Here is a 21,865-nt window from a genome sequence, read left to right as displayed (position 1 = left end):
CTAAAGATTGATGTGTTCATGGTTATAATTGCTAGATTGAGTAGTCCCCTAGCCAACTGCAACCTGGAGTTTTGGGATTGTAGCAGTTTCTCCTCTCTCTTTTACGCAGTAGAGCCGCTTGATTCCAATGGCCTTCAGAGACATAAGCGTTTGACAGGATGGAGTAGTTCACAGGTTTGGTAGGTTCAATTTCAAGAAGCTTCTTTGCACCCCATTTCATGGATTCTCTTTTCTCATGGATGTTACATCCTCCTGTGAAAGCTGCCAAAGCATGTGTGCTTGGTTCTGTGGGCATTGAATTTAAAACATCAGAAGCCTCGTCGATGAAACCTGCTCGACCAAGAAGATCGATCAGACACGTGTAGTGTTCATCCTCTGCTTCTATCTTGTAAAACTCAGTCATTCGTTTGAAGCAACGGAGCCCTTCTTGAACTAATCCTCCATGGCTACAAGCAGACAGAACCTCTAAAAAAGTGATCTTGTCTGGTTGAAGTTTCTGCAGCATACTTTCAAACATTTGCAAGCTTTCTTCTGCGAATCCATGAGAAGCCAAAGCTCCTATCACTGAAGTCCATGAAACAAGATCAGGTTCTCGGATCGAATGAAAACATAAAAGTGCTTCAGATAAATTTCCATTCCTGGAGTAGGAACTTATCAGAGAATTAGCGACCGACAAAAAATCTGCTGAGCCCTTTTTAGTAACCATCGCTTGCACTTGCTTAATCTCCCAAATTGCAGAAAATTTGGCGCAGGAACTTAGAACACTTGCAAAGGTAAGCTCATCTGGTTGAAGATTCTCAAGGAGCATTTGACCAAAAAGTCTCATAGCTTCTCTTCCTTCTCCATTTTGTGCAAAACCTACAATCATCGCATTCCAAGACACTACATTTCTCACAACCATCGATTCAAAACACTCCCGAGCATCACTCAAATGGTTACTCTTAGCATACATATTCAGCAATGCAGTCGCCACCGGAATGTCGAATTGATATGACACTTTGAAGAGAATGGCGTGAATCTGCTTCCCTTGTTCGATCCTGCATGCACTGAGAAGACTCGAGAAAGTAAAATAATCACCCCTGAATCTGTTTTTGTCAGAACCCATCAGCTTGAGTAAACCAAAAGCTTCATCAATCATACCGTTAAGAACATACGACGAAACTAAAGCGTTCCATAGCACTAAATCTCTATCCAAAACCGCCTCAAAAACTCGTCTTGCTTCTACAATGAGACCACATTTCCCATAGAAATGAACTAGACTAGTACTCGGAAAGCAACTCGATTCAAGACCTTGTTTCACCATCAGACAGTGTAATTGGATACCAGCTTTCATATTGGTCGAATCAGTACACAACCGTATCAACCCCATGAACGACACATGATCCAAACTCACATCAGTGAAAAGAATCCGACTCAAATAACAAAAACCTAGATGAGCTCTGTGGTTGGTGTCACCGTCTCGTTGAATGACCCCGTGAATCAGTATGTTCCAAGTAACAATATTTCTCAAAGGCATTTCGTCGAAGAGCTTATCTGCATCATCGAATTCTCTGATTTTCGTGTAAGCTTGCAAGAGCTTGTTTTGAAGAAACAGAGAATTGTAAATCCCTTGTTTTACCATGAAACCATGTTCTTGTTTCACGTCAGAGAGATGATCCAAGCTAGCAGATAACTTCGATACAGAGGATATAGCTACAGGTGAAGAAGAAGAAGAAGGAATGGTTCTAATGTTTTGCAAGGATGATAAGTGGTTCTGATGGTTCGCAAGGAAGATCCGAGTTGATCGGAGGAATGTAAAACGCATCTCTCAAACAAAAAAAAAGAGACGGCGTGGCGGGAAAATTGGTTTTACATCACTGTAATAATAAGTGACTCTATCTATATTCTATAAGAGTTGAATTTTTTTATATCTATTTTCATAACTGATGATATAAATTTTGCATTAGTTAATATAATTGACGTTAATATTTACATCATTTGTAAATAATTGATGTTAAAATTAGTATCAATTTAATTAAGTGATTTTTAATATTAAGATAAATTAGACGATTAAATCTTTTAGAAGTACATTTGAAGTTGTAAAAGCATTGAAACTTGATTTGATAAAATTAATCAAACTGAAAGTTTCTTAAGCTATCATCACTTCTTAGCGAGTTAAAAAGAATATATTAATTATCCAATAATTATATTTAAGACTTTAACAGTATTTTTTCAGAAATTAAGAAGTAAATTAAATATTCTATTATTATTCTTCTAAAGAAGCAGTCTTAAATGACTATTCAAATTTTCCATTATTGATTAATAGCCACTCGAACCCAGAGCTAGCTGGTTCTCCCCGAAATGCGTTGATTTAAATAAAATAGAATTAATTTTATATTAAAAATGTACATCAAAATCTTAAAATAAAACTTATTTTGCATTATAAAAATAATCTAAACATGTTACAAGGCCCCAAAAAGAGCCAATAAAACCACAAGGTGCAACCTCTCAATGTCTCTTGCTTTTTGGTTTGCAAAAAAAAATTAACTCAACCAGTGGTGGGTTAAATAATTAACTAGAGTTAAAACGTCATATGACAGCTAATATATATTTGATGGTATGGGTCTCTCTCTCTTTCATTTTCCAATGAGTCTCTTTATATATAAACCGTCGTGCTGCTTCATTCAATAAAACCCATTTTGTCTACATTTTCTTAATACCAGCAGAAACTACAGAAAGAAGATTTATATAAATAAAAAAATTACTAGACAAAAAGGTTAGTGATTCCGCAATATTATAATCTAATCCTCTTCGTTTGCAAGTTTCGTATTTTCACATTGTTTAGTAACCCTAATTTTGGGGGAAAATTAGTTTATTCGATTTTTTGAGGAATAAGGGTCTGTATCTGTGGGAAATTTGATTTTTGACCCTAAACTTCTTCTTCGGTCACCATCCATCGAAACCCAAACCTCGAAAGAGAGAGAGAGAAATGGCGGGCCAAGGGGAAGTGGGGAAGCCGGTATAGGGTTTTGCCAAAGGGAAAAAACTTCCTTAAAATTTCGATTTTTTTTATGTTTCCCGCTTAAAAAAACCCTAATTCCGCCATGGAATCTCTGAGGTCTTAATCGTAAGTTCGTGATTCTTTAGTTCCTTGATCTTCTTGGGATTTCATTTTTCGTTTCTCTTTAGATTACTGCTTCTTCTTTTTTTTGTTAGGTTTGTTAGAGATAACGAGAAATGGGATCTGTTAATTGTTGTAGGGTTCGTAGTTCGTTGTTAATGGCGGGTTGGTCGATGGTAGCCGACGAGGATGCCGTCGATTATAGCAAGACTCCAAAGAGTCTCGATGCGAATAGGTCTCCTGAAAGCGTTAACCCAGAATCTACAGGGTTTGAAAAGAAGATTAAAGAACTCATCTCCTTGTTCCGACCTTTGCTTGATTCTTTTCTCGCTGAGTTTTGTTCGGCGGATGGTTTTCTACCTCTTCCTGCGATGACCGGTGAAGGAAGGACCGTTGATTTGTTCAATCTCTTTTTGAACGTGACTCACAAAGGCGGATTCGATGCAGTTTCTGAGAATGGGTCATGGGATGAAGTTGTTCAAGAGTCTGGATTAGAGTCTTATGACTCTGCATCTGCGAAATTGATCTATGTTAAGTATCTTGATGCATTTGGTCGATGGTTGAACAGAGTTGTTGCAGGAGATACTGATGTTAGTAGCGTGGAGTTGTCTGGAATCTCTGATGCTTTGGTGGCTAGACTTAACGGTTTTTTATCTGAAGTGAAAAAGAAATATGAGCTGAGGAAAGGTAGACCTGCAAAGGAGTTAGGAGCAGAGCTTAAATGGTTTATTTCGAAAACGAAGAGAAGATATGATAAGCACCATGTTGGCAAAGAGTCTGCTTCGAATGATGCTGTGAAAGAGTTTCAGGGATCAAAATTGGCGGAGAGGAGACTGGAGCAGATAATGATCCTTGAATCAGTTACTCAGGAATGCTCTTCTCCTGGGAAGAGAAAACGAGAATGTCCTTTGGAGACATTGAAATGGTTAAGCGATGTTGCTAAGGATCCATGTGACCCATCTCTTGGTATTGTGCCAGATAGATCAGAGTGGGTATCTTATGGAAGTGAAGAGCCATGGAAACAACTTCTTCTGTTTAGGGCCTCAAGAACAAACAATGATTCAGCTTGTGAAAAGACTTGGCAGGTGGGTATATAGGTACAGTTATTCCATAATCTGCAGTTACTGGTATTAAAAAAAAAAAGCCTATAGGTAGATGCACCAACTTTCCTCCTTCTATGTCGATTTGAAAATTCGTTATTGATTTTAACTGTGGTGATGTGAACTTTTGCCTGTAGAATCATGAATTGCATGTGTCATTGAAGCATTCTAAGAAGTTACTAGTAGAAAATTCTCCATCAGATTTTAGCAGAAGAAACTCGATTCTTCATAATGTCCGCTTCCCTGTATCCAACAATGAACTTTCTCGATACTGTCTCACTGTACTTAGACTGTGAACCATGTGATTGAAATAGAATCTAATTAGTCTGATGGTGATTGTTTGTCAGTACTCTCTGATTTAACCACTGTTCTTCCATGTTTATGCCATTCAAGTCTTGATAAATTGCTCATGTGTTTCAGAAAGTCCAGAAGATGCACCCATGCCTGTATGATGATAGTGCTGGAGCTAGTTACAATCTAAGAGAGAGACTGAGTTACGAGGATTACAAGAGGGGAAAGACTGGGAATGGCTCGGATATAGGCAGTTCAGATGAGGAGGATAGACCATGTGCTCTAGTTGGGTCAAAGTTTCAAGCTAAAGTACCGGAGTGGACTGGCATAACCCCTGAAAGTGATTCAAAGTGGTTGGGCACTCGGATCTGGCCACTGACCAAAGAACAAACCAAGGCTAATCTTCTTATCGAAAGAGATCGTATTGGAAAAGGAAGACAAGATCCTTGTGGCTGCCATAATCCAGGATCTATTGAATGTGTCAAGTTTCATATCACTGCAAAACGGGATAAACTGAAACTTGAACTTGGTCCAGCTTTCTACATGTGGTGTTTTGATGTCATGGGTGAATGTACTCTCCAGTATTGGACAGACTTAGAACTGAAGAAGATAAAGTCTTTGATGAGTTCTCCACCGTCACTTAGCCCAGCCTTCATCCATCAGGCCAAGATGATTCTTCCTTCGAAGAGCAGAGGAAAAATTGTGAGCTACTTCTACAACGTGACCCTTTTGCAGTACAGAGCAAGTCAGAGTAGAATAACACCTCACGATATAGACAGTGATACTGATCAAATATTCCTCCGCGCAACAGAGAATGAAAATCCAGCCCCCGAAGCAAACACATTTCAGAAACCCGCCCTGCTTTCGCCTAATAAAAAAAGATGTCGATAGAGCTATCACCCGGTTGAGATTCAAGTAGGAGCAGCTCTTTTAGTTTTCTTCGTTTTTGGGGCTTCTATTGCCATTGAAACTGCTTTAGACTCTGTGGGGAAAAGGCTTCATAATAGCATCTTCTTAGCAAATTCTGGTTTTAGTTTTGAGGTAAATACTTGCATCTCTTCCTTGATGATCCTACAGTAGGATTCCTTTTTGTTGGCATTGCTTGAAATGCTTTGCGGAAACTGGTGAATCAGAGAGATGATTTCTATCAGTACAGTGAGAGAAATTTGGATTAGTTTGGTGAATACAACAGAGGCAAAATGTAATTGCTATATGTTTTTTTTTCTGTTTTTTTCCAAGGAAAATGAAGAAATGAGTAAATCTCTCTTGTTATTAATCGAGTTCTCAGTTTCATGATTTCGACTATAACCCCCTCATCACAAGATAAATTTAAACCTTTACACGAGCAAAGTTAATCATAAATTCAAAGATTGGTAGCTTATTGGGAGGTTATATAACACTACTAAATGATTTGCTATTTTTACTTAGAGAAGCATAAACCATTTTCTGTATCAAATAAATGATATTTTCTTTTGAAATAATAGTGTTAAGGATTTTGAAGAAATAAAAATTAATTTAGTTACATTGTACAATGTGATTTTCTTCAGGAATTCTTATTTTTTAAAAATTAAGTTAAACAATTAAATTCAGAGATACTAATTAGTTCATATTGTAGTTTAGAGAGAATACAATTGTATTTAAACCAACAAAACTATGATAAGATTTGTTGGGTCAGATATTGGAAAAAGGACTAAAAATTGTCATGATGTTTTGGGCCAATGATTCACTCTTCGGCCCATAAAGGAACCCATGAAAAATCCAGATCATCATAGTTATCCCACGCGCATGTAAATCGCGTTGTTAAAAGCGCCCGTTTTTCGCAGTCTAACCCCTACGGAAATTGGCCTAAAATCAACTGAATCCAATAATTTGGAGTCCAAGGGCGCGTGAGCTAATATTCTCTTCTTTTCTTTCTTTATCGTTTTTTTTTTTTTTTTTGCTTAAACGATATTTCATGCCTAATTACTCTTTAAAACCTTTTTCCCTCCAATTTTCTTTAAATTACTGATCATTATTTTATTTGTCGCAACTAAATTTTTATCTACTGAAATTAGTAATGGTATTATTCTATAAAGCTAAACCGTGTATGTTAAGAGATTGGATAGGGTTAATGCATGTGGACACGTTACTCATTTTTCATTTAAAAAAAAGACATGTAATTTGTTGTCCTCACGTCTACTATAGTCGTAACTCCCGTAAGTTTATGGCTCACGTTTCTCTTAAAATCATTCATTCTTTTGGTTATAAAATACTATTGAGAAATGATAATTGTAGGATAAGTCCCAACCCCACCATCATTTTCCTTACAATATCATCCGTTGTTTTATTGTAATAAATCATCGATGTCCATTTTTATATTTTATCGTAGTGTGTTCATGTTTGGATTTGAAAATGGAATATTTATGACGACAACAACAACAACAAAAGAAGAAAATGAAATATATTAGTCAATATTAACTAAATGTTCTTTCACATAGACTTATATTGAAAAATATAATATATGTCCATTTTGATTTTTAAAAAAGTAACTACAGTATATGGAAAGTAGATTAAAGGATTAACAAAAAGAAAAGATAAAGATAAAGCAATGAATGAACTCATTTTTTGGAGAAGATTGGAGATTGGAAGGTTTCGGAGGAAAAGGTCGGTTTTAACAGGGGAGCTTTTCTTATTGCTCAGAGTGTTGTTAAAGGAGATAGGTTTCAATCTTATGCGGCGGTTGGACATCCTTGGTGGCTCCATCAACTATTTGAGGGTGAGAGAATCTCTTCCTAGGCCTTGTTTCTTTGTTTTGGTTTGTTTGACCATTGTCAATCTTCGGTCCTTTTGGGGAATGGTTGTTTGCACGACTATTCTTGTAACCTTAATTGGTCTTTTTGTAAAGGTTCTGTATCTCAAACAATATTCATCAATATATCATTATATTGGAGAAAAAAAAAAAAAAAAGATAAAGCAATGAATGAAAGACAAAGGCAAAAGGGTAAAAATGGAATTTTGAGGGATAAATGAAAGTAAGGCAAATGTCCATTTCATTGATCTTTTCTTATAATATCATATTTTTTCTTTCATTTTGGAATCTTTCTCTCTCTCTCTCTCTAAAACCAGATTCTTAATAGAAGAAGAAGAAGAAGAAGAGGAAAGGAGAAATCTGCCATGGCGTCGCCGAGCAAACGTCGAGAGATGGATATGATGAAACTGTGGGTTCATTTTCCAATTGATTGAATTATATCTCTAGATTTATTCTCTGGGGTTTTTCTTCTTTTTTGATCTGTTGATGAAATTTCTTCTTCTTCTTCTTCTTCTTAATGATGAATTTGGATTAAATAGGATGATGAGTGATTACAAGGTGGATACTGTCAACGACGATTTGCAAATGTTCTATGTCACATTCCATGGACCCACTGACAGTAATTCTCTCTTTGCCTTCTTCTTTTTTTTTTTTTGCTTGCTTATAAGCTACTTGTTGAAATGCCTTAATGAATCTAAAAACGAGTCTTTGTTTGATTTCTTCTTCAAACTCAACTTCAGATTCATCAATGATAGGAACTAGATTGAATTTGGATTGTTCATAGAAGCAAATGATGAATCTTTGATAGAAAACAGAAAGTTTAAGTGTCTATTTTGTTGTGGTAAGGTCTTTATCAGGGGGGTGTATGGAAGATAAAAGTGGAACTTCCCGAAGCTTATCCATACAAATCTCCATCTGTTGGATTTGTCAACAAGATTTATCACCCTAATGTCGATGAATCGTAAGTGACAACATTCCACATTTTCCCTTTTTCACTGCATTACATGAGCTGCATATGTCGACATTGTTTAGTGTTGTTTTGCGTACTCTTATACTCGGTTTTGCGTTTGTGGCAGTTCTGGTGCTGTTTGCTTAGATGTTATAAACCAGACTTGGAGCCCAATGTTTGGTATTATACTAATTTTTTCACTTGTTTTGAGTGCCTGATTGCATCCATATTGAAGTTGTGCTTGTTTTGCAGATCTTATAAATGTGTTCGAATCCTTCCTTCCGCAACTGCTTCTATATCCAAACCCATCAGATCCATTTAATGGAGAAGCCGCTTCTCTGTTGATGCGAGACCGTGCAGCCTATGAGCTCAAAGTGAAAGGTAAACTCACTCTCTTCTTCCCATCTTGCTTATTCTCTTTTTAACCTATAATATTGACACTTCACAATCTTTCACCTTTGAAGAATATTGTGAGAAATATGCAAAACCAGAGGAGATTTTAAGTGATGATGATGATGATGATAGCATGAGCGAAGATGGTTCGGACTCTGATGATGATGACGACGACGAAATCGTTGGGAAAGCCGATCCATGACTGTTTACAAATCAATCTTTCTTTGCACTTTCATTACTCCATCTTCAACTTTAAACCAGTAATGCTCATTGCAAAGAGGAGAGAAGCTTTCCTCTGTAAATTTGTAAAGACTTATCATTCTTTAGGACTATTGAAATCTCTTTTTTTTAAACAGTAGATAAAATGTAACAATTTGCCATCTCACACCAATGAAACATTAATCCATATCTCATTTTGTTTGTCTTATCCTCCAATTTTTGTTTTTTTATACATGAACATATCGGAAGATGCATATTGCAGACAAAAGGACATTCCTCTAAAAGTTTACTATAAAATTTCGGTATTACGATCTAAAGAGCAACATAAACAAGAAAAGGAATCATAGACCTACAGAATTATTTGATTACTAAGGTCACAGATTCACTGCTAAATTGCTTTCACATTGAATATAAGCAAAAGAGCCTTAATCCTCTCAGGAACCAACAAGGGTCCCTCTATAAATGGCTAGGCCGTCTTTTACCAGAATCTGTCCTTAACCTCTTCACCGGATTTGCCCATCCCACAGAATCACCGGCCGCACCGCTGTTGTTTGGATGAGTGGGTTGGTTTGGCCACCGCTGCTGTTGTGCTAGCCTTGTTTCCCTTGGAACTCCACCAGACACAGGACTTCTAAGACCACGACCAATCATTGCTGGAGGTGGTGAAACTGGGCTGCTGGAGCCACCAGTTCGGGTTTTCGGACCAGACTTCTCTCGGTCTTTCCTCTTTTTCTTGCAGATTACTAATTCCCCTGGATGAGCTAATATTGGGGATTCATCAGTGTGGCTTGTTGTCCCCCCAAGCTTTGTTTCTTTCTGCGGTATCTGTACTCTGATCCTTGAGTTCTCACGTTGTTGAGATCTCTGAGGAGAGCTTGGCTCGGTTTCCGGCTCGTTTACTAACTTTTGCCTCTTGCCTTGGCTAATTCCTGCTCCTCTTGGGGTTGGTGTAGACACCAAAGTTGGGGCTGAGCCAGAAAAGGAAAGAGCATTCCTTGCTTCCCGGAAATCTGTGTCTGGGAAAGACATCTTTAATAGATCAAAGAACAGATTGTGAACCTTCTTTGCTTCAGATCTCACCTGCGAAAATTTTGATCACCTTTAAATCCAATTGGCTTTTCAATCAAACAGCAAAAGGAATTCATTTTTATTTACAATGCAAAAATCAAACCTCATGTGAAAACCCATAGAATTGCATTGCTCCCCTTAGCATTAACTGCACGTCAGATGCGAGTTCCATAACTCCTGCATACTCTAGTCTTTCTACCCGGTGGTCTATCTCTCGTAGTTCCAAAAGGTTATTTACACCTCCAGCTGCATAACCATTCTGAATTCTCTTCCACAAATTTGTCAGCATAGGTACAATCTGCTGACCTTCCTTGTCGATTCTCCTCTGGAGCTTGCTAATCACGATTTTGCACTGCAAAGTCCAGGACCAAAATAGTTCAGACTAACGAAACAAAATAGATGCACCAAAAAATATCAACCGAATGTTACAATGAAGTAAATTCCATTTAACAGAACATACCCGTTTCTGTATGATGTGGGACATTCTTGCACCAGCATTTGAAGAGCTAATAGGACTAGTTCCATCCCATGTTTCTCTGGAAGCTTCAGCGTTATCCTCCACGGTAAGCTGTGTAGCATTCAATCTACCAGATTTTGGTGATGAGACATGGAGTTTGGAAGTACTAGCTACCTTCTTTGCAGGTACACTCCTTAGTCTCGAGGACGAATCACTCTGATCTTGTCTTGAACTATGCGAGTCAACAACTGTCCTTAACTTTGATCGGTAGCTACGATCCACTTGCAATGGCTGAGCTGCAGGCATCTCACTACCGTCAACTCTTTCTGCCGTCTGACGGGGTCTTAGACGAATACTCCGTTTCCGTTTTATCGTAGGTTGCAGAACCTGTTCTTCATCCCCTTCATCACGGTCATGGGCCCAACTTCCTGATCGTTGGAGATCTATGTGAGAATCCCCTGATGCTGCTATTTCCCCCTCTTCTAGGTCATCCAGCTGTTCAACATAACGGAAAAAGCAAACATTACACAAACAACAGAGAAGAAGATAGACATTCAAGATAGATCAGGACATCAGGTACCTACCAGTCTTTTAGAGACAGAACCTGGCCTAGTGTCCAATGCAGACAAAGAGCCAAACTTTTGTGAAGAAACAGGAGATGCCATTTCTTTCGATCTATGGCTCTCTGGAGAAGATCCTGACGAACCAGCATCATCACGAGGAGGATTTTTTTTATAACTACCAGAACCCGGAGGATAATCATAACCACAGACGGGGTTCTCTCCATCAAATTCTCCCTTGTTGGTTTGATGATCTCCAAGAGCGCCAGTAAGTTCATCATCATCAAATTGTCGAATATCTCCCTCTTCTTCATTCCCAGAATCAATGTTCCTTTCCTCAGAGCTTTCCTCAGAGTAACCTGCAATGTCATCTTCAATTTCCTTGTAGTTAATCTTTTTGCTCTTGGGCCGGCCCCTTTTTCTCTCACCTCCAGGTCCACCAGGTTGTACAATCAGGTTACTGCTAGACAACATGTTCTTTGACGGTTTCTTAGACAAATCAGCAACAGTAGCATTCACCTCTCTGGTACTAGCTCGAAGCCACTTAGGCACCTGCTCATGATTAGTCATCTCCTCCGTCCAGTCAAATTCTTCATCCATCTGATCAAATAACTCAACTTCCTCCTCGCTTCTGGCAATCATTCTGTTCACCTCATGCAGAGAAGGTACATCATGGACAGTTTCTTGATATCTCTCTTCGTCATGCAATAAAGTCTCCAATGTCATTCGTCGCTCTTCATGAGTTGTCCTTTGGTCAAAACGACCAGCATTAATGACCTCATCAGCCATGTCAATCTTATACTGTTGAATATTATTCCTTATGAGACCCTCTATAGATCCTATATATCGGTCCTTCCCAGCCATGTCATCCTCTAGGTCTACTGAACCACCACTTCTAAGCTCGTCCTCCTTTTGATGGCTGGAGAGTTTTTCAACAACTGCCTCCATATAAATCACTTTTACTTCCCTTGTCTGCCCTATACGATGGGCTCTGGCAACTGCTTGTTCCTCATTCTTGGGATTTGGATCAGGATCATATATAACAACTGTGTCAGCAGTCTGAAGGTTGAGACCCCGTCCAGCTGCACGTATACTAAGCAAGAAGATAAAGCAATCCGTATCAGGATCATTGAAGTCCACAATAGCTGATTCCCGATCTTCTAGGCTGGTAGTCCCATCAATTCTTCTGTATACAAGCCTTCTCCATTGTAGATACTCTTCCAAGATATCAAGAAGTTTAGTCATTGTACTGAAGAGCAATACACGATGGCCTGTCCTCTGTAGCTTTATAAGGATCCTGTCCAGAATCCACAATTTTCCACATGACCTTACGAGGAAATCTTTGGAAAAGTCATTGAAATATGGATAATTGAGCAAAGGATGATTGCAGGCTTTCCTCAACTCCATGCACCTATTATTTAAAGTTCTATATATCTTGGCTTGGTATATCGGATTCTTTTGAGCCCTAAGTTTTTCATCGTCTGGATCAACTCTAAGAGTTCCAGTCGCTTTAATCCAATCATAAACGGCACTCTGAATAGCAGACATTCTACATCGTAAGACTACAGAAACCTGCAACCCAAAAGCATAATCAGAGGAAATATCTAGACGGAAAATAACAGCAAAAATATAAGATAGATCCTACCTTAGCAGGAAGTGACCCTTCCACATCCTCAACACGGCGTCTGAGCATGAATGGCTCTAAAATTTGATGAAGTCTGTGAATGACTATGACCTTTTTTTCAGTCTCCAGCCAGTCATCTTCTATATTATGCGCAGGACCTTCTTTTTGAAAGGGTTGCGCAAACCAATCATGAAATGCTTTTCGATTGTCAAAGACATCAGGAAGGAGAAGGTTCAATAGTGACCAAAGCTCTTTCAGATCGTTCTGCAAGATTTAATAAAAGCAGGATAAGAATAGTCAAATAATGTAAACAGCTTATACAATCTTGGTTTCCATTTGTTATATGTCCTGATTTATGCCCAAGTAGCTATACAGCTATTACCAACCTGCAAAGGTGTTCCAGTGAGAAGTAATCTCCTCTGGCAGCGATACCGGTCAAGATCTCGGGCCAAAACAGATTCTCTGTCCTTCATCCGTTGTGCTTCATCAATTATAATATATTTCCAGTCAACTTTTGAGAGTTTTGATCGATCATACATAATGAACTCATAAGTCGTAACGAGGACATTGAACTTCATGGCGCAAACCTCCTGTTAAAGAGAACAGGGGATGTATCAATTAACGTCTTCAAAACATCTGGAGCAAAAGAAACTTTTTCAAATTTTACCTGAGAGAACAATTTTGAACGTTGATCCTTTGTACCAACATAATATATGCATGAAACAGATGGCAGCCAAGTATGGAGTTCACTCTGCAGAAGAAAACCCATTGGACTTTAATCAGGTACCAGAGAGAAGTCAACGAAAGATAGCAAAAAAACTTATACGTATTCTAAAGAACACAGAAGAGTTCATCAACAGGATATGGCCATGTCAGCGCAACTAACAGCTAGTTAGCTAGAGTCAAAGTTAAGCTTAGATAATGGATATAAGAGGCTTGTGGGTTCTCGCGGAACTGAGTGAGATAATTATGAGTTGGGAGACTTGGGGTCTCAAATACTCCCTTGGTTCTAAGCATTGATTCTGTGGAAAATCATAAGAGAGTCTATCAGAAACACAAACCTTCCAATTCACCAGAACAGCATTGGGAACGATGATGAGATGCGGTCCATAATTCCCTTTAAACTCCATAAGGTAAGCAATCAGTGCCATTACCTGTACAAAACAATTAGTATATTATGATAGGACAATATAATAATTTATTGGTCACCAAAGGCGAAAGAAAAGTAAATCCAGGAATCCCTGCAAATCGGGAACAGATTTAACCTGAACAGTTTTTCCAAGACCCATCTCATCAGCCAAGATCCCGTTTAATTTGTTATTATACAACGATAGCATCCATTGTAATCCAACCTGATTGGCACAGAGCAAAAAACCTTAGAAACCATCAAAACGTGGCATGACAGTGAGAAAAAAGCAACAACATAGAGTATAGATGGAGGAGATACCAGCTGGTAATCACGCAAAGTTCCAGCCTGAAGCATTGAAGGTTGTCTTACAACCACTTCATTTACAGCATGAGCCAGAGTATAGTACCTAGAGTTGGACATAACAGAGTTAGACATCACCCACGGCGCCTATTCCTAATCTTGTGATCTGTAGAATTCTCTCACATATGGATGTGCAGGATTATCAGCATTTTACAGATAAGCACATACTTTTTAAGTATTCAGCTGCATTGGTAATTATGAGTTACAACTAGTACTTTGCTAATTCCCTATTTTAATCATTTTTTGTGTGACTAATGCCCTTACTTGTTGACAGATGAATTTTCTTTTGGCGCATTCATTTCCGTAAATCTATTTCTGATCACAACTTCTTCTCGAGCACAAGTAGCTGCTGCCCTGACCTCTTCTTCTGACAACCCCTGCGTCAAAAACGGAAACAGGTAAGGTACTATATATCCACTATACCTTTGAAAAGAAAAAGTTCTATTTTCTGAAACACGCAAAAGTCAACATTTAAGTTAAAGTTTGAAGAATTATCTACAGAGTGTAATGGATATTCGCTGTGGAGTAGAGAAAGCAGTATGTATACCTGCAATCTCGCTGCTACTGCTGCAGCATTTGCTGCCTCCTCCACTTCCTGTTGATTTTTTGTGGCAGTAATCTTACCTCCAAGTTTATGAAGATAATCTTCGGTTTGGGTCAAAAATGAAGAGAGAACAGCATATCTTTCAGCAGCATCACCAGGCATATTAGTTTGCTGTTCCAGCAACATCTCCCTGTATCTTTCTACATCATTATTCTTCAAGGCCTCCATCCTTTTGTTGCGGCCATCATCTTTTCTCTTTGAAAACTCTCTCAACATCTTTTCATGGTATTTGGCCACTCCCCTGTTACGAGCAGTGCGTGCATCACGTATAGCCCAATGAGCCTCAAGGAGTTTCTTACGCCACTGAAAAATGGTTTTCAGCTGCTTCTCTCTGACAGCTTTCTGATTGGCCAGTACTTGTCTATTCATTTCTAGGCGTTGCCGTTCGCATAACCTCACAAATTTGCGGTACGGCCTATCCGGCATGGACATTATCTCCTGTTGTTGTCGATCTACTTCCTCTCTAACACGAGACTGAAGATCAGATAGCCTAAGCTTTTTCTCTTCAATTTGAAGCCGTAAAACAAGATCAGGCCTAATCCTTTTCCTTTCTAAATTTTTTGCTAGCAGACCATTTATCTTCTTCAAACTGTCTGTTCTTTTCTTACTAAGGAACTCTGCACCTTCTTCACAAATCAGATCTTTAATATCATATGCTAATGTGAGATTGTTATTGGCATTGGCTGTTGCAGACCCATAAGAGTCAAGTTTTCGAGTGAAAAAGGGAAAATCAAACAACGGTCCATAATATTTCCTGGCAGAGGCTGTATCCTTGGGCGGCTGGGGAGAGTTTGCTTGTGGAGGAACCTTAGATTGGCTTCCATCAGATGCAACAGCCTTTCCCTTATCAGCTGTAGAATCACTTCTAGGATTCTTTTGAGTACTAGAATCTGCTCCTTGGTCTGACTTAACAGGGAATACATCAGTCTGTTGCTCCTCTTTCGTAGCCACGTCAGTAGAAGTAGCTTCTTTTCCCAGGTTTTGAAATAATTGGCTGTGGCCTGTCGTCAAAGCTACTTCTGTATCTCCAACATTATCTTCCTCTTTAGAAAAAATTGGTCCATTTGAAGAAGCAGCAGCCTGAGACTCCTTGCCACACTCTAGCGACCTTGCTTGGTCTTCTCCAGTTTTGTCTGAAGATCTATCCTGAACTTTCCCTATGGCAGGAGATATTTGCCTCTGCGTCTGTAGTTCAAGCGGTGGTGGAGAAATAGCTTGAAGAAGCTCCGGAGGCAAAGAACCTTCCCCTTTCTGTCAAAAAAAAGCAATTAAAAACATTCAACCTGGCTTGCAGACACGTTATTTATAGGCATACATCTCCAGCAAAACATACAATAAAAATGAAGACATAAGGAAAAAGTCAGAGCTGAAAACCTTCAAACGCCTAAATGCCAGTATCTGGGCTTTGAGAACATGGAGTTGCTGTTTGGTAAATCCTGATCGCTGCTGTGCTTGTTGGGTCCCCTGTCCACTCTGAAGGGACGAGTTACTGAGTGGACCAGTATCAGATGGCGCTACTAAATTTGGAGTCGGTGTATTCAGTTGCCTAGGCTGCTGCATTTGCAAATGTTCAGCAGGACCTAAACTTTTTTTTGTAGATGCATTCTGATCCAAAACAGGAGTCTCATTTGCAGAAGTCTGCAGGGGATTTCCTGAGGGCATCCCATTTGTAGGCTGAACTAAATGTCGAGGATACATTGGATTCTCTCTCCCTTGGCCGGAGAAGGGATTCATAGCAGGATTGACCATTCTGGGACTGGAAGTCGAGGCAAATGAGCCAGTAGATAATGCATGTCTGGCCTTCGCTGATCCTGACTGCCCAGAGATATCACTAGCAGAGTTGGCATGTGGTGAATTCTCACCTGGAACAACCGAAGATGAAGCCGGCTGGCTAGAGATTGGAATAGATGGTGACTGTGAGGCCACATTGCCTTCACCAGCTTTCTGTTGAGCAGCCATTCTTGCCTGAAGGATGTGTGCCATTTGGCTGGCGTTGGCAGGATGTGAGAGATCGATATTACGCTCACGCGCCCATGCCTGCATTGCCTGCCACTGTTGTGCAAATGCGAGTTGGTTGTTTCCCATGTTATTGACAAGCTGCTGAGCCTGTGGTGCTTGCATTGGCCTTATCATATTTCCAGGCATTAGTTGTCCGGTACCCACCTGCTGCTGAGGATGAGATTTTGTTTCGTTCCTTTGCTGAGAACTTGATTCAGTCTGCCTTTCACCGCGAGCAAACTGATCGCCCGATGGCTTCGATGATGAGGCCTGGGGCTGACTAGACGGATTCAAGTCTTGCATATTCAACATTCCCATTCGTGCATCTTGATCCTTTCCCACACTTGATGAACCCACCATTCCCATCCTAGCTTGCTGCTGTGCTTTTTGATGCTGAGCCTGCATAGCAAACTGAATATACGCTTGCTGCATTGGATTAAAATTTTGCTGGCCCTCTTGGGTAGAAGAACCCTGTTGTTGTTGTTGTTGTTGTTGCTGAGGAGACTCAAAAAAATTTCTAGACTGCTGAGGCATTTGCATAGAGCCCGGAGACGAAGCAAAGTTGCCACCGCCCATCATTCCCTGAACCCCACCAGGTTGATATGCAAACATATTTTCGTTTGTATCTGAGTTTCTGTGCTGCTGCTGCTGCTGCCATATCAGAAGCACGATAATAATTAGTAACAATCAAATGAACAATAATCCACAATTCAGAGCAACTATATATATATGTGGAAATGAACAAAACATGTTCTCCAAGTGGCTACCATTACACAACTTCAATTTAAAGATATTGGTTACTTTCCTTTTACACAGAATTGATAAACAGTCAAGTCCCACTAAAATTGAATAGCCGCAAGTTTAACAGACAAACATTAGCCACTACAAACAAGCATTTTATCCCTCCTAAGTCATAACGAACCAAACAGAGACTTGAGAATCCTTTACCTGCCTAGACGCCAGCTGCTGTTGCTGTTGCTGCTGTTGCTGTTGCTGTTGCTGCTGCTGCACAGATGAAGAGGAAGAAGAAGGAGAAGCAGCGGATGACGTGGAAGCAGTCCGACCAGCCGGACCCATGGCCGGATTCCGAGCGGGCCCTCCGCCACTGCCTCCAGATTGCATGCAATTGGTCGAAGAATCTGACAGTCACTACACTGGAAACAATTAAACCCAATGCACAACGAAGCTAGTAGAAGAAGACAAAAAAAAAGTGGAAAAACCCTACCCAATAAATCCCTACAAAAGAATTCGGACAGCGAGAGCCCCCGAGGCAAAGGAAAAAACCTCAAATAGCAACAGAGAGAGAGAGAGAGAGAGAGAGAGAGAGACACTGAGTCGGTTGAAGCGCACACACCTTTCTATTTCTCTCTCTTCTTAGATTTGCATCGAATTTGGGGGAAATCGGAAAACGAAAGTCGCGGGGGATGCAACGGTATAAACTCAGATCCTTTGAGATGGCTTCTCGAAAAATAAAAATAAAAAGGGAGGGAAACGAAATCCACGGAATCGATGATCGATTCCTCTCTTTGAGAAATTCACGCAGATCAGAAATTTCTCGCAGTCAAACCCTAGCTGGCTTCTTACTTCCCTTTTTCTTTTTTTTCTCTTTCTTTTTTTTTTTGGAAGGGGCATTAATTTTATTTTATTTTTGATTGTAGGTCCCACGCCTCGATACAGTTGGAACACGGAAAATGCGTTTCACGAGGCCACCCCTCGGTTTTCGCTTTTATTACCACAAGTACCCTTCCTTATACAAGTCAGTTGCACAAATGACGATGAGACACGTGTGAATTTACCAAACGTTCCTTTTGTTAACCAAATGGAATGACTTTTAATTTTTCCATGTTTATTTCAAATATTTGTTTCCGTATTGGGTAATAAGAATACTAAAATGATACTACTATAAACAAATTTGGAAATCAAAAAAAGAAAAAAAAAAACAAATTTGGAAATCAAATTAGACTTATGTTTGTTTTACTTGATTAATTAATTTGAATTTAAAATTAGACAAATTTTGACTTTTAGTTTTACCTTCTGTAGTGCAGTAGTAGATTAGAGAGAATCATACAATTACCCTTGTTTTATTTACGGTGCAACCTCGTGTCGTTTTCATCTTTCAGCCTTGATATGCTTGCCATCTTTACGTCAATAGTTGGCACGCAGTTCTATTTTAAGATAGAAAAACGGCGAACAGTTTTGAACCAGCAGGTTCAGTTTATGTCGTTAATAGTTTTTTTTCCCGAAACAAGTAAAAAGTCACATTATTATGGTTTTGTGACTTGTGTGCGAGTTTGTAGAAGCTTTACTGATATAGAAATGCCGTTGCCGATGCAGTCTCTCTTCCTCTGTTTCTGATTCCTGAATAAATTTGTTAAACGATGGAGAAGATCGTTCGTTCTTCTTCGCTGATTCTACTTGTTGGCCTCCTTCTTTTTATGAATTTTCACGGATTTGTCCGGATCGCCGAAGCAACGAAGCGACGGATCGAGATCTCCGATGACCTAGACGACGTTGAAGACAATGAAGAAGACGAGTCATGGAAAGAGTGGGGGAAGAAAGCAACGACCCCGGAATTTGATCCGCCTCCGGATTTCACCAATATGGGATTCGATCAGATCCAAGAGGAAATGGCTAAACGGACTTTTGGAACCGTCGTCGGTTTCGTCAAGCTCCGGTTAGGCGTCCCCCGTACCAAGGTAAACTAAAATCCAAATCGAATCGTGAATTTGGGGTCCTTAAGTTATAGTTTCAGTTACTGTTCAAAATTCTCTGAATTCGATATGGGTCCAGTTGCTTCAGGGGATTGAATAGTGATCTGTTTATATGTTTCAATCAGGATGTGGTGATTGATATTGCTATGAAATGGACAAAAGTTTTAAGAACAGGAGGGATAGGAGTAAGATTCATGGCTGTAGATCGAAGCACAGTGATGTTCAATATGCAAAATGGGAAGCTTGTGACTGAGGTAAAAGCCACAGAAAACACACAATGCTGAAAACTTTGTTTAGTGGATTAGTCAAAATCTAACATCACAATCATATCTTTCAATTAGCTAAGGGAATTCGTGCTGAGCCAAGAAGAAGCTTACGAGGTCAAGATAGGGAAGCAAGAGTTTAGAAGACCTGGAGATCCTCCATTTGAAGATGTCTTTGACAAATTTCAAGCTGAGCAAAGGAAAGATCACGAAGATGGTGATGGTAACAAGAATGATCTTACTAAGGATGAATTATAGGTCACAGAAAAGCTTCTATAATGGGTAGTACTGAAAGTTCAACTCTTTTACTGAATCTTACCTAAACATGTTTGGTTTTTAGTTTCCGTTGAATGCCGTAGAATACAATAAAGAGGAAAGCTTTGTTTCTTTTCCAATGAGTATATGCACTCATTTAAGCTTATTGCTAAACGTGGAGAGCTCAATAACCTGAATCCTGGGAATGCCTGCTGCTTCAGCTCTCTCTTTCTCAGTGTTGTATCCCCAGGTTCCTGTTTTGAGATAAGTTTTTGTCAGAATAACCAATAAGGGGAACCAGAAGTGATGATATGGGAGAGGGAAGAGACCACCTAGGTATAAACTCCATTTGTCTAATTCAGGCTCTTTTATGACATTTTTCAGCGTTGCGAGTCTGTCTTCCACGAAACTGGCCAAATTAAAAATGCATAGGGATTGTAAACTAATGGTGACCATTACCAAGTCATGCAGATAGAAGAATTATTGATAGATATATAGAACGTGAGTTACTGCAGCGTCAAGCCCTGATGTTCTGGTTTATCTTGAAGTAGCTTTAGAACTTCCACCTTTGGCCTGATGGGATATCACACAGAAAATAAAACTAGATTAAGGGTAGAATCTGGATGAGAAACAAAATCATTGGTGGACCTCATAATGATACTGACCCTGAACCCAAACCATAAATCCTTTCTGATGGTATGATTACACCTGCTATTTCACGCAGTAACGCTTCTGCAAAGCGGCCCTGCAATTTAACCCACCCATACTAACAAAGTTTAGCTCATTATAGTGACAGACAGTATGTGTATCCAGGACAGTTTTGAATAGAATTGGAATCATTACTGCACCTGTTTCGTGGTAACGATATAAATCTTTGAGCTGGCAAATTTCAGTGCATCTGAAACTCCTGGGTAGAATCTGCAAATATAGTAGAAGACTATATCAATCCTTATTTTTTGTATAAGATGGGTCTCTGAAACTTAGAGTTGGTTAGTAAGATTTGATGTTGAAGGCATACCTATTGGCACCAATCCAAGTTGTCAAGTCCTTGTTAATCCAATCATCTCTAACTTTTCCAAACAAATCTACCAAAGCATCTCTATCTTCATCCCAAGCTTCCATGATCACGGGCTTAAACTTTGCCCAGCTCTCCAGTATCCCATCAACCGTCAACCCCTCTGCAACCTTAACAAACAAAGTGCAATTCATCATCTACAATACAAAAAAGGATCACTTAACCAGAACTAAGTATAGTGAAGAAGATTCTGATGAGCATTCACACTCACTGAAGATTTTCGAATAGACGGTATCTTGGTCTCCAATAACAGCCGCACAAGTAGAAGATTTTCATAGCCAGTTTCAACCACAGGTCTCACCTACAAACACCAGCTCTTGAATCTTCAAATTCTTCAAATTCAGAGCTAGAAATAATCTCAATCTAAGCTATTTCAGTAACCAACAATACTTTCTAAGCTGAGAAAAAACAGTAATATACAATATGCATTTGATCGACGATCCATTCCTCTAAAGCGGAATCAACTCCTTCGAACAAATCAGGCCATCTCACTTTGGCTGCCTATAAATACAGAACAATCAAAAGATGTTCAAGCAAAACTGGGCAAGAAATATCACAAAACTCCAAAATTTCAAAATCAGAATCAGAGAAACACAGAAGTATCTCAAATGCGAAAGGTAAAGTTAAAAGAGTGAAATTGACCTTAACAGCAGATAGAGAGCTTTCTCCACAACTATCACAGAGAACTCCATCGAAGTCCAAAGCGTAGAGATCTCCCATTCTCCTTCTCCTTCACCACTACTAGTTTCAATCAGCTGCCACACATTTGTTAGAGACGAAGGTTTTGTTTTTTACTCTTACTCTTCGAGAGCCAATGTTAACAAGCCACGTGTTTGTGACGTTTTTGTAAAAACAAAATCGCATATATTTTTCCGCGTTACGTTGCGTTTGCGTTAGTCCACACGCATATATATGTAAAAA

The 21,865-nt window shown here is 39.3% G+C and overlaps 6 protein-coding genes and 1 non-coding gene across 21 annotated transcripts; 4 read left to right on the top strand and 3 right to left on the bottom strand.

The window, feature by feature from the left end:
* Nucleotides 1-31: 31 nt before the first annotated feature.
* On the bottom strand, nucleotides 32-1,804 carry AT2G46050 (Pentatricopeptide repeat (PPR-like) superfamily protein; the record flags this gene model as incomplete). Its single annotated transcript, NM_130168.1, has 1 exon — nucleotides 32-1,804. The coding sequence occupies one exon, from the start codon at nucleotides 1,802-1,804 to the stop codon at nucleotides 32-34; it is 1,773 nt and encodes a 590-aa protein (NP_182129.1).
* Nucleotides 1,805-2,618: 814 nt separating this feature from the next.
* AT2G46040 (ARID/BRIGHT AND ELM2 DNA-binding domain-containing protein) lies at nucleotides 2,619-5,830 on the top strand. Of its 3 annotated transcripts, none has more exons than NM_001337174.1 (3): nucleotides 2,619-3,106; nucleotides 3,240-4,185; nucleotides 4,621-5,830. In NM_001337174.1, exons 2-3 carry the CDS (start codon nucleotides 3,259-3,261, stop codon nucleotides 5,380-5,382), a joined length of 1,689 nt encoding a protein of 562 aa, NP_001318434.1. In that variant the 5' UTR covers nucleotides 2,619-3,106; nucleotides 3,240-3,258; the 3' UTR covers nucleotides 5,383-5,830. The 3 variants fall into 3 exon arrangements, with proteins under 3 accessions (NP_001318434.1, NP_182128.2, NP_001323826.1); NM_130167.2 differs by having other exon boundaries at nucleotides 2,619-2,755; nucleotides 4,621-5,765; NM_001337175.1 differs by having other exon boundaries at nucleotides 2,619-4,185.
* A 1,097-nt stretch (nucleotides 5,831-6,927) lies between these two features.
* On the top strand, nucleotides 6,928-9,047 carry UBC6 (ubiquitin-conjugating enzyme 6). Of its 5 annotated transcripts, none has more exons than NM_001337172.1 (7): nucleotides 6,928-7,246; nucleotides 7,597-7,688; nucleotides 7,819-7,898; nucleotides 8,126-8,240; nucleotides 8,356-8,408; nucleotides 8,481-8,609; nucleotides 8,693-9,047. In NM_001337172.1, exons 1-7 carry the CDS (start codon nucleotides 7,079-7,081, stop codon nucleotides 8,821-8,823), a joined length of 768 nt encoding a protein of 255 aa, NP_001324871.1. In that variant the 5' UTR covers nucleotides 6,928-7,078; the 3' UTR covers nucleotides 8,824-9,047. The 5 variants fall into 5 exon arrangements, with proteins under 5 accessions (NP_001324871.1, NP_001318433.1, NP_001324870.1 ...); NM_001337170.1 differs by having other exon boundaries at nucleotides 7,022-7,246; nucleotides 7,376-7,688; NM_001337171.1 differs by having other exon boundaries at nucleotides 7,022-7,246; nucleotides 7,376-7,898.
* Nucleotides 9,011-18,533, bottom strand: BRM (transcription regulatory protein SNF2; the record flags this gene model as incomplete). 6 transcript variants are annotated; one of them, NM_001337167.1, is made up of 15 exons in its annotated part: nucleotides 9,011-9,920; nucleotides 10,012-10,260; nucleotides 10,369-10,860; nucleotides 10,950-12,497; nucleotides 12,571-12,813; nucleotides 12,936-13,139; nucleotides 13,217-13,300; nucleotides 13,611-13,703; nucleotides 13,815-13,901; nucleotides 13,997-14,084; nucleotides 14,303-14,415; nucleotides 14,586-15,893; nucleotides 16,017-17,291; nucleotides 17,589-17,789; nucleotides 17,866-18,533. In NM_001337167.1, the coding sequence occupies 14 exons, from the start codon at nucleotides 17,760-17,762 to the stop codon at nucleotides 9,297-9,299; spliced, it is 6,582 nt and encodes a 2,193-aa protein (NP_001323762.1). The 6 variants fall into 6 exon arrangements, with proteins under 6 accessions (NP_001323762.1, NP_001323760.1, NP_973695.1 ...); NM_001337168.1 differs by having other exon boundaries at nucleotides 9,025-9,920; nucleotides 17,995-18,507; NM_001337166.1 differs by having other exon boundaries at nucleotides 9,297-9,920; nucleotides 12,936-13,121; nucleotides 13,202-13,300; nucleotides 17,995-18,533.
* A 353-nt stretch (nucleotides 18,534-18,886) lies between these two features.
* On the top strand, nucleotides 18,887-20,042 carry AT2G46000 (LDL receptor wingless signaling/trafficking chaperone). Its single transcript, NM_130163.3, has 3 exons — nucleotides 18,887-19,336; nucleotides 19,477-19,605; nucleotides 19,693-20,042. The coding sequence occupies exons 1-3, from the start codon at nucleotides 19,019-19,021 to the stop codon at nucleotides 19,870-19,872; spliced, it is 627 nt and encodes a 208-aa protein (NP_566061.1). The 5' UTR covers nucleotides 18,887-19,018; the 3' UTR covers nucleotides 19,873-20,042.
* AT2G45990 (ribosomal RNA small subunit methyltransferase G) lies at nucleotides 19,555-21,750 on the bottom strand. Of its 4 annotated transcripts, NM_180112.3 has the most exons (10): nucleotides 21,587-21,750; nucleotides 21,365-21,445; nucleotides 21,156-21,245; nucleotides 20,888-21,054; nucleotides 20,718-20,787; nucleotides 20,535-20,614; nucleotides 20,380-20,442; nucleotides 20,202-20,278; nucleotides 19,934-20,123; nucleotides 19,555-19,804 (listed from the first exon to the last, which is right to left on the bottom strand). In NM_180112.3, exons 1-9 carry the CDS (start codon nucleotides 21,662-21,664, stop codon nucleotides 20,023-20,025), a joined length of 807 nt encoding a protein of 268 aa, NP_850443.1. In that variant the 5' UTR covers nucleotides 21,665-21,750; the 3' UTR covers nucleotides 19,555-19,804; nucleotides 19,934-20,022. The 4 variants fall into 4 exon arrangements, with proteins under 4 accessions (NP_850443.1, NP_566060.1, NP_001031546.1 ...); NM_130162.4 differs by lacking the exon at nucleotides 19,555-19,804 and having other exon boundaries at nucleotides 19,837-20,123; NM_001036469.2 differs by lacking the exon at nucleotides 19,555-19,804 and having other exon boundaries at nucleotides 19,837-20,123; nucleotides 20,202-20,263.
* On the top strand, nucleotides 21,426-21,608 carry AT2G09675. The gene has a single exon (NR_140580.1).
* Nucleotides 21,751-21,865: the final 115 nt, after the last annotated feature.

This window comes from Arabidopsis thaliana, chromosome 2, assembly GCF_000001735.4.
Source record: "Arabidopsis thaliana chromosome 2, partial sequence".
In the NCBI taxonomy this organism is placed as follows: Eukaryota; Viridiplantae; Streptophyta; class Magnoliopsida; order Brassicales; family Brassicaceae; genus Arabidopsis; species Arabidopsis thaliana.
The sequence above is the reverse complement of the archived record's forward strand: the minus strand, read 5'-3'. Positions and strand labels throughout refer to the sequence as shown.